Source organism: Meleagris gallopavo, chromosome 26 (genome assembly GCF_000146605.3).
Source record: "Meleagris gallopavo isolate NT-WF06-2002-E0010 breed Aviagen turkey brand Nicholas breeding stock chromosome 26, Turkey_5.1, whole genome shotgun sequence".
In the NCBI taxonomy this organism is placed as follows: Eukaryota; Metazoa; Chordata; class Aves; order Galliformes; family Phasianidae; genus Meleagris; species Meleagris gallopavo.
The window spans coordinates 1,389,804-1,400,004 of NC_015036.2; the positions used below are offsets into that span (position 1 = coordinate 1,389,804).

Below are 10,201 nucleotides of genomic sequence, written 5' to 3' on the forward strand. Positions count from 1 at the left end.
CGCCAAGGCAGGCAGGAGGCGCTACAAGACTTTCATGATCGACGAAATCCTCTCCAAGGAGACGTGCGATTACTTCGAGAAACTTTCTCTCTATTCCGTCTGTCCGTCCCTCCTGGTCCGGCCCAAGCCGCTGCACTCCTGCGCGGGTAAGGAGGGCTGGGGAGGGTTTGGGGCGGGGATCGCTGAGCGTCGCTGGGACCGAACTGTGCCCCCCAAGGCCGATCACGTCGGGAGAGCGGCTCTCGGTGAGGGGGGAATGCGGAGGGACCGTCCCGACCTCACAGTGCGGCGGCTGATTTTAGTACATCACAGTGAGCAGGATGGGGTCTCGACCGCAGGTGTTTCACAAATGGATCGGTCTGACGTGAGCTTTGAAAGATCCACGTGCACAGTAAAAATGTCATCCCTGTCATGCGTTCCAATTTTAAATGAAAAGAGCCCATTTTCTAGCAAAGCAGGCAGTTTCTGCAGTTATATTCTTTCCATAGTGCCACTCTTGTGGCACCCAATGGAGCAGATGGTGAAGCTGGGGCTTAGCAATACATGACCAAAAAATCCGTAACTATTCAAGAACATTCTTCAAAAGCTTAATTTTTGGTAACGTATCAGGGCCAAAATTTTGTTTTTCCATGTGCTGAGAAAATGCATTTTGCATTTGTGCGATGTCGTGTTTAAAAATTCAAGTCCTATTTTGGCCCTTTTATTTCCTTCCTCCTTCAGTGCCTGGTTGAATATAAATGAGAGGGATCTCTCCAGGTCCCAGCGAAGCCGCACTAATGTGCCAATGTAAAACTTGCTGTTGGGTTACAGAGAGTTTGATCAGTGGAGTAATCCCTTGGTCTTTCTCCAACCTCAATATTTATTTTGCAAATGTAATTAACTGAAGATCCCAAATTGATTGGAAGGTCAGAAGTTACATGAATAGTGTCATCTTCGTTCCAAATTTATTTCTTCCTATTGAATTGCAATGGCACGCATTGCCTCCCGAACCGAGCGTGCCGTGCTGCCCTGTGAGGAGACCTGGTTGTTAATCTGGATGTTGTTAACGAGGGAGTTTTTGAGCGCTGCTGCATGGACAGCAAAGTCCTCTGCTTGGCCAAAATAGGCACAGAGGTCTCAGATGGGGGGGAAGCCCAGTTCTGCCAGTTCTGCCGTGTCAATGGCACGGCTGCACAGATCTGCAGGGAGGAGATCCCTGTCTCCTCCTTCCACCTCTGCTGTATGGAAAGCCTTAGAGAAGAAAGCAGCCCTTAGCACCCAGAAGGAACACGGCATGAGTATTCACCCAGAATCACGCCTGACCGAGTCAGGGCCAAAAGGCTGCAGTGTGAATGTGCCCTTCAGCCAAAGGGATCATTGGGGTTTCCAATGGGTGGGTGCTCCCAGCAGCTGTTCTAACGCACCCCCCTGGGAGGGAGGGGGGAAATAAGCTTTATGATTATGTGTTTCTGTGCCTGGTATAGCAAATATCAGAGAGTAATATTTATTCATTAAATAGTCATTAATAATTCTCAGATGATTCAGCTGTGGGTTCTGAGCTCTGCAGTTAAAGCCGTGCTTCGCTTTGTGCCTGGCACTGTTAACGAATTTGCCCTCAAGACTGTGCTTTCAGCCCCAGCTCTGGGCTGCCCCATAGCAGTGATGTCAGTTTCTCAGCAGCTCGGCCTCGTGGAGCTGCAGGGATTGGGAATTGCAGGGCAGAGGTTTGGTGGTGGGATTAAAACCGTGCAAGGAACGGCTGCAAAAGTCTGTGCTTCCAAGCGGTGAGCCTCCCGAGGAGGATTGGTGCTACTGAACAGCAAGTACTAGCTAATGGGATCTCTGATATTGTCTTAGAAATGGAGCAGAGCACAGAAATAACTACACTTGATAAATACCCAACACAAATCTGTTTGAAAAACTAAACTGCAAAGGGACCAAAGCCTGAAGAAACACAGCACGCTGGCATTGAACTTCTGCCCGTGCTTCCTTTGTCTGTCGAGATAAGCAGGAAAGAAATGAGCACAGATTTTCACTGCGGTCTGAAATAATTTCAGTGAAGTTTTGCAGCACTTTCTTGAGCTGAAGAGTGAATTGCTCTTTCATCCTGGGTGAAGTTGGAGCCGTCTGATATGCTTTATAATTTCCTTGAAGCTGAAAGATATAAGATGTTCAGCACGCGCGTTTAATGACAACTCCTGTTAGGGGAAGAGAGCTGAACAAAATTGCTGAGCAGATGGAAAATACTTTCAGTTTTTGCTGTGATGGAAGTTGAGATATTTACGTGTGCGTAAATTTTAGTTGGAAGGAGATTCAGGGTTGATGGAAGGCTCACTGCTCCCATTGGGAAGGTTCCCATTGCAAGGAGCTCGGAGTGAGCCCCCAGCAGACCCGGTGTTTGGAAAGAAAAATGTGATTTCCCCTGTAAGGGATCAGCACTTAGCTTGAATTTGGTGTAATTGTGGTATTTTCTGGGCACAGAAATAGAAAAGCTGTACTTACACCAAATCTTACAAAATACACGGCCAGATTCGCAGCCATCAGGGCTGATAAATAGGCAGTTAGGTATTCCAAAGGGAAGTATTTTCAGGTGGTGGTTAACATCTCTTTCATTTATGAATTGAACAGGAAAAACATTATTTATTCTCTTTTATGATATTTAATTACTTACTGGCTTTTCACATAATAAACAGGACAGGTAATGGCTGCAGACTCCATACATGCCACGCTTGGCTTCTTGTCCTGAATTCTGGAGGCTGAGAAACTCCAACTCCGAGTTCCATAGGAAACACTTTTTAAATCATATTTTTATTATTATATTATTATTAATCATTTTTTGGCTTCAAGTGCTTAAAACATTTCTCAGGAGGCTCTATACCCATTCTGCTTTGTTCCCCCATATTTTTAAGTCGCGGCTCGGTGTGAGGTTCCAAATCCAGCTGCCACATTTGTGGCTGCCGATGTGATAAAGAATCCAAGGGCTCTGTCAGTGCGTGGTGTTGGAAGATCCAACTGGAAAAATGTCGTATCTGAAAACATAAAACTCAAATCCATTGAAAAATAGAAGGGTGTCCACGGTGGGTGGGGGGAGCTGCCTCTGTCCCAGGCGATTCGGGGCATTGTCTGTTAATGGTGAGCAGTGTTGGTTCAGAACATCCTTCGTGAACCATCCACATGAGTTGAGATGTTGGATTTAAAAAGAATCACGCTGTCCTTTTCAAGAGGGCTTGCTTCAAAACTGCAGTTTGTTTGAGCAAAGTTGGCAGCGCTGATTATTAGTTGTATATTATTATTGCGGTCTGTTGTTTATTAGTAGTTGTTTATTAGTAGTTGTTTATTAGTAGTTGTTTATTAGTAGTTGTTTATTAGTAGTTGTTTATTAGTAGTATAATATTTGTTGTTTATTATTTGTGGTATATTATTTGTTGTATGTGCTCTGTGGGAGGCTCAGAAAGAAACTCAAATTTGCAAATATCTCAGTGTGTCGCTTCATTTAAATGATTGTTTTGGGTATTTTGTGTGTGGGGGGGAAGAAGTGGGGAAAGTAAGACCTTGTTTTCTGTTTGTACACTCAGGGTTTTAATGGATGTAACACAGAATTGCTCTAAACTCGAAATTTTATTTTCCAGTTCTTCTGTTTTTTAATATCTATGTATTTTTTAATGTTGTAAAAGTGGGAACTGCTGATCCCAAAGATTTTTCAGCTGCCATTATCCGGACATATTTGAGTTCTTTCAGTGCTTTGGACTAAATGAAGTGGCACAGTGAACACGGTGGGAAATCATTGCTGGGGCAGCAAAGTGTGAGCTTTGGCATTCCTGATTTCTGATCAGTCTTGGCAACCTTGGTGAGGAATTCACAGTGGGAAAGTAGATTTACTGCATCCTAAAACAGCTCAGTTTCTGTACAAGTGACCTCACAACAGTGAGAAGTTCTGTTCAGCACGGCCTTGATGTGGCTGAGGGTCAGATTTGCTCTGAGACATTGCGTAGAACTGGTGTGGAAGCAGCTTCTCTTGGTCAAATGCTTTGCTGACCCTTTTTTCTTTAGATTGAACGGATATTATTACGGAGCTCCTGGGGGAGAGCTGGGAAAGGAGAAGGGATCGGTGCAGAACACATCTGAGTGCGGGGAAAAATGAGATGCCAGCCACTCTGAGTGCGTTGCATGAAACACAGCAGCTGGATTCATCATTTACAGCAATACAGAGCAGCGGGTGGACCTCAATGGCAGGGCAGCTCACACCTGAGCAAACCAAACGTTGGGCTGCCCCATCCCATCCGGGTCCCAACTGTTGGAATAGCTTCTGTATTGTGGTGTGTGCCCTGGGTGCTCAGGAGGGCTTTCTGACCTGAACATCCCATGTGTGTGCCCGTGATGGCAGGAGCTGGGGTGTGAGGGAGATCCACGTCCCCATAGGCTCTGCTGGGGAGGCAGGATGCACACGGTGCTGTGCCGACCCAAAGCATGGAGCTGCCAGCATCTGTGTGCATCCAGTGCTGCTGCAGTGCTGGTGGTTTGGGAGTTATTTCTGGGTTTTATGTGGGGACAAAAAAAAAAAAGGAAAGAAAGAAAGAAAATTCTCTGAATTATTGGTTTCAGTTTTACAGAGATCAGTGTAATTCTGTAGTTTAATAGCAAAATGAAAAAGAAAATACTGAGAAGTATCAAGTGTTGCTTCGGTAGCTGCCTCTAATCCGGGATTAGGTGAGCTGATGAGTGCTCTCAATAATTCAAAGTAATTCAGACAGCAGTGCAGCATCCAAATCCTCGTAGACTCGTCTGCCCACCGCCGTGGCTCAGCGCACTGCAAACCCAGCAGAGCTCAGACGTTGCTGGCTGTTCATGCAGGAGTGCCTCACTGCTCCCCAAAGGCCCGAGGTCAGTGCTGGTATCCTCAGCACAAAGTGTCCTCCTCGGTCCTATGGGGAAACGTCCTGCAGTTGGGAGCAGCCGAAGGTGCTGGCATGGGGAGAGGATCCGGCTGTAGTGGCTGCAGCCTGGGCACAGCACTTTGTTTTAACAAGTCCAGCATTCTGCAGGATGTCCAAAGTGGTTTTTATTTATTTATTTTTTTAATGTGTTTTTGACAATTTTAGCAAAAAAATATAGCTCAGAAATGAAAGGAAAAAAAAAAAAAAGACAGCATATGAGCTGCCTAATAATATCCGTGTGTTTGGAGATGAGTCTGTCAATCCTCTCAGTCAGATTTTATCCAACATTAGAGGTGGCATTTCAGAAGCAAAGCCAGATCAGAGCCAGGATCTGAAAACAGATCTCTCTCAGATCGAGCACAGCAATCTGGCCCTGACACTGAGATATTTAAGAATCTGCCATCAGAGCTGAATGTGGCTGTCTGCTTCTCAGTGCTGTTAATCACGGATAAAAGAAATCAACCACAGGCAAAACGACATGGAACAAAAGAGCAAATCACAGCCTGGTGGCTGCAGTAAAGCCAGCAGAAAGGCAGCAGTGCTGTGGCTGTGCTCGAGTACAAATCAGCGCTGCGGAGGAGCTCCGATGGCATTAATGAATGTGGGACTTCTCTGGGAAAACCAATCCCTGCACTTTATTTTCTGAAGCCTCACAATCACACTGGGAGCAGATCAGGTCCATCCTTGTGCTGTTCTGGGTTAAGCTCTGATGTCCGTGCTGAGCTCTGACTGCAGCTCTGCCCGCAGAGACCTTTGGTGCAGTGCAGGGCTGCGGCTCCAGCATTGCCAGGGTTTATTATTCCTGCAACTCTGCTTCAAATTGCTGGTGTTAAATGTGGGAAATTAAGACTTGGTTTGTGGGATAAAAGTCCCACCAGCGCTGGTGCCTTCGGTACCCATGGGCATGAGAAAAGGTGGAATCTTTCTTGGGGAAATTGTGGATAAAACAGGTGAGGTTGTACTGAGCCATCTGACCGTGTGCTGGGCAGCAGGGCAGGAGTTCAGGAGCCTTTTTTCCCTTCTGTTCACCTGGGCTGATAATTGCATTAAGGCAGAAGAAGGGACATTTGGTTGGTTTGTGAACAGAAGAGAAGTAACCATAAGTTGCTTTTTTCAGGTCAAAGTTAAACAAAATGTTGTAGAATTTATTTTGGCAAGCTTGATATTAAAAACTGGGGGGGGGGGGGGAAGAGGAAACAGATTGGAGACAGGAAAAAAATATTAAAAGCATTCTTTCTGAAGGCTGACATGAAACTTTCTAACTCCTTTCTATTTTTTTAATATGAGATGTTTGGCAAAGCAATGAATTGCTTTCTATATTGCAAGTTTTTCTTTAATATTCTTCTTTTTTTTTTTTTTTTTTTTTTTTTAAATTCTGGGGAAAGGAAGGTAGGACTGAACATTTTCAGCCTGCTCTGTGTAAGCACTGCAGCAGCCGGACTGCAGCAGGCAGAATGCATAAACATGAGGTCCATTTGCTTGGATATAACCATTCCTCAGAAAGCTCAGGAGCGGGGCTGTGGTCTCAGGTGTATTTGTGTAGGTGAAGAGCACATCCCTAGGAGAGCTGGGTCAGAAGAACGAGGTGATGGGAGCTGATAGGCGCCTTTACTCAGCGCTATGACATACAGAGTGAGGGCTCCTGCAGTTGGGCAAAGCAATGTCCACCCACACTGATTCATACAGGACCACGTCCCGTTTGCATTGCTCTCATGTTGTGTTGCTGTGTTGTGTTGTGTTGTGAAGAACTCCCATGCAATGTTGCACCTGATTGCTTCCAGCACCCTTGCCATGGGTGAGATAAATGTGAGGGTTTGGGAGTAGGCTGAGCAATGAATCATGAGGTCAATGCAAATATTACCATCCAGGGGATATCTGGAACTGCATTTCTCTGCCCTGGTTATCTGTTATTGCTCCTTTCCTAGCACACTGGGAGAATGCAGCAGAGAAGCCTCTAGCCCTTGCTGAGTGATGTGTAATTCCCAAAGCCGTTTTCTCATGACGTCTGTAAAAATATATATAGGTTTGGTGTTAGGGGCTGGCTAACACAGTAAGCACTCAGTATTTTCTATCTTCCTTTCACATAACGTCACGTTTTGAGTGATTCTTGGCTTTTTCTCTCTCCTTTCTCTTGGGCACAGGGCAGTTCAGAAGAGCACTGCGTTACCACTTGTAGATATTTCACACAGGTGCTCAGATCAGGGCTTGGACTCACTTAAGTAACTAAAAGGGCGGGGGTGAAGAGTGGACTCTCCCAAAATACCCCCTCCAACCTCCCCAGCCAGTGGACTGGTGTTCAAACCTCCTCCAACTGCGGTCGTCACAGCCGCGGCGTTAATGCGCGTCGCTCCGTAAGTGGGGATGGCTTTTTCTGAAGGAAGGACAAACAGCTTCCCAGGACTCTTTGTAAAGCAAAACTAAAATCCCCATTAAAAATGTGATTAAAGGAAATTTGCAAACACGTATGCTAATTTGTTCTGTGAAATTCAAGCAGCAGCCTCACCGTGACCTTAAGGTTTGGATTTGCACGTTCGGGTCTCGCTTTATAAGTTCTGAAACTTGCTGTTCGTGTGGTCGCTTGGCCAATTTCTGCAGGAAGAATTGGAGTTAGAAAAGTGTGTCTGTGCCCTGTAACTCCTATAACCCTGCCGCTCATTCTGTGCATTTTTTTAAATGCAACTCATCTTTAAGCATTTGCTCACCATTTGCCTCTGGATATTTTTCCTAACGATGATCTTAAAAGCTACACGATAGTTATTGGTTAATTCTTGCTGATTGCCTTTTTTTTTTTATTTTTTAAACTGGGATTTCACCCATGGAAGTTGGATTTTGTCTGAATGGGGCTTTAATAGACACTTCTAGAACAAGAGCAGGGCTCTGCCACTTGGAGGGTACAGGTGCCTGCACACCTACATGGCAAACCAGCGCGCTGTTGTGTAAGCACCCAAAGGTCAAAGGCTTAATAAAAACATCTCCTCTTTTACAAGGCAGAAATGCATGTGGTGTGTTCGTGGTTACCTAAACAGGGTGTTCTGTGACAGATTAATCTGAAGCCAAATGAGCAGTGGTGGTGCTTTCTTGTGGGAAGCTCTTGCATGCAGAGCGCATCAGCAGCACGTCACTGCGTTGTGCGTGCATGGGAGGGCCTGGTGCTCTGACTTGCTTTTATTCTTGTGGCTGAAAAAGGAGAAATATGAAAAATTCTCCCAAAACGGAAAGTGAGTAATGTTGATGAAACACAATGGTGAGAAGTCTGAAGCAAATGTTTTATTTTTGTTGTTTTTTTGGCTACGAAATGTTTGCATGAGTCGGTGCATATATTTGGTTTCACCCTTCTGTCTGTTTTGCTCAAAACCTTTTCTTGACAGCTATGCCAACAGTTCATTTTGTTCCTTTGGTGACTAAATAGTGGGGGAGCTGATGCTGGAGGGTTTCTGTAACAGCAGAGGACAATGCTGGGCAGTTTGGACCAGCTCTTCCATGTGCTTCCCATAAGCAAATTGTTTCTAGGTTGCTCGATGGTACTGAGATCCTCCTCTGAGGGACAGGAAAGCTTGCCAGAAGTTGGTAGGGTTGGTTTAACCTCGTTGCAATAAATTACAGAGCAATCATAAATGATGAGAAGGAGTTTGATGAGGTGGGTGAGGAACAATTGATGGGTTATTTTAGTTAAAATGACTTCGAGCCCAATCCAACTCCCACTGATGTCAATTAAATCGTCGTTGGATCAGAGCCCAAGTGAGTCAAATTCAATTATGCCTGAACTGTAAACATTTAAAAGCACATTATAACAAAGTAGTTTAACGCTTAAATTTCGTGAATGGTTTTGTTTTAATGCAATCCCGCAGCGATAGCTCTTTATTTGTACAGCTCTGAAGAAACCCTTTTTTTGACTGCTATGAGAGATGTCACTGCAGTTGGTTCTGCAAATACATTTCTATCCTTTGGAAAGTTATGTGAGAAGAGACAGCAAAGATGAGAGAAAAGAAATAATAAAGATTGTGGTGCTTTTTATTCCTAATTGAACTTGGAGAGCTTCTTTGTGCACGTATCAGCTCTTAAGCTGCTGAAATGTGTGCACGATCCAATCTCCAAACTGAAATGGTTATGGAGATTCATCTCCGTCTCAGCAAAACAAAGCAAAGCATCCAAAATCTTATTTTAAAAGTGAACATAAATAAAAAGGCGGATTTATAAATACATTCAAGTTGAACAACATACGGTGTTGTTTGCAGAAAATGAGAGAGATATTTTAAATTGTGGCTCACAAGCCTGTGCTAAGAGAATTACTCTATTTCTTATGAGTTTGGGATTGATCCTTTAGGACTGACCCTTCTCATTCTGTCCTCATATTTCCCCTCAGCTCCCTTCCAGCCCCACGAGGCCTTTCCCCCTGTTAGGGCAGCTCAGTGGCAGCTAAGTGCCGTCTCTGGAGGTCTCTCACAAGCTTTGGACGTTACAAACTGTGTGTCCAGCAGGGAATAGCTGCTAGGTGGGGTCATTGCTGGCTGTCTCAGGGAACTAAATCCGTCCCCACAGCAAATGATCTCCCAGTCAGTGCCAGGCGCTGAAAGGGCTTTGCAGGAGTTGGAGTTGGTCTGTTCTGTTTTCTGCCTTTGTTGCACAGCTGTGTTTAAAATGAAAGACAGAGCCTGATCCTTGTTTAAATAAGGAGCGTTGCTCTGGCTCTGTGAAAGTCTTTGGTGGATGGAAACACTGGGTGCAACGAAAGGACAGAAAATGGGACGTGGGTGTGGGATGCCTGCACCATTATCCATCGCACAGGTAAGCACTCGGCTGCCATGGTCCCTATTCCCAGCAAAGATAATGGGAGACCTTGGGGTGTCTGGGTGGATCAGCAGGGTGGGATTTCCCACCCGCCTGCACTGTGCAGACCCATGGCTTTTTTCTGGTGTGGGGCAGAGAAGTGAATCCACGAGGGTGTTGTGGGCAGGGCTGCTGGGAGCAGAGCTTCTGTGTGTCCTTCTGCCTCCCCCCACGCCTTCTCCCAGCCTTTCCTTCCCAGAAACACATCTGAAGAAATGAGTGGATGATGCCAAGGGAATGGATCCTGCTTTGATCAGGATCACCTGAATCTTATCTAGGTGCTTGGGTTGGGTTTTGTAGCAAAACTTTTTCCACTGCAGCAAGTGATGGAAATGAAAGAGATGCATGTGGTTGCATGCATGGCCAGCACAGGCTGCATGAATGCCTCCAGATCTGGTTAGCTGCCTACGTGGGCTTTGTTTTCACTTTGGCAAATCCTATTTAACAAATTAAATAACTTT

The 10,201-nt window shown here is 45.3% G+C and overlaps 1 protein-coding gene across 1 annotated transcript in view; it reads left to right on the top strand.

The window, feature by feature from the left end:
• Position 1: 1 nt before the first annotated feature.
• Positions 2-10,201, top strand: part of BARX2 (BARX homeobox 2) — a gene marked incomplete at its 5' end in the record, with an annotated part of 27,597 nt that continues 17,397 nt past the window's right edge. The window contains one exon of the mRNA XM_003212671.4: positions 2-146. Coding sequence (XP_003212719.3) covers positions 2-146 — 145 coding nt within the window. The remainder of the gene's footprint in view (positions 147-10,201) is intronic.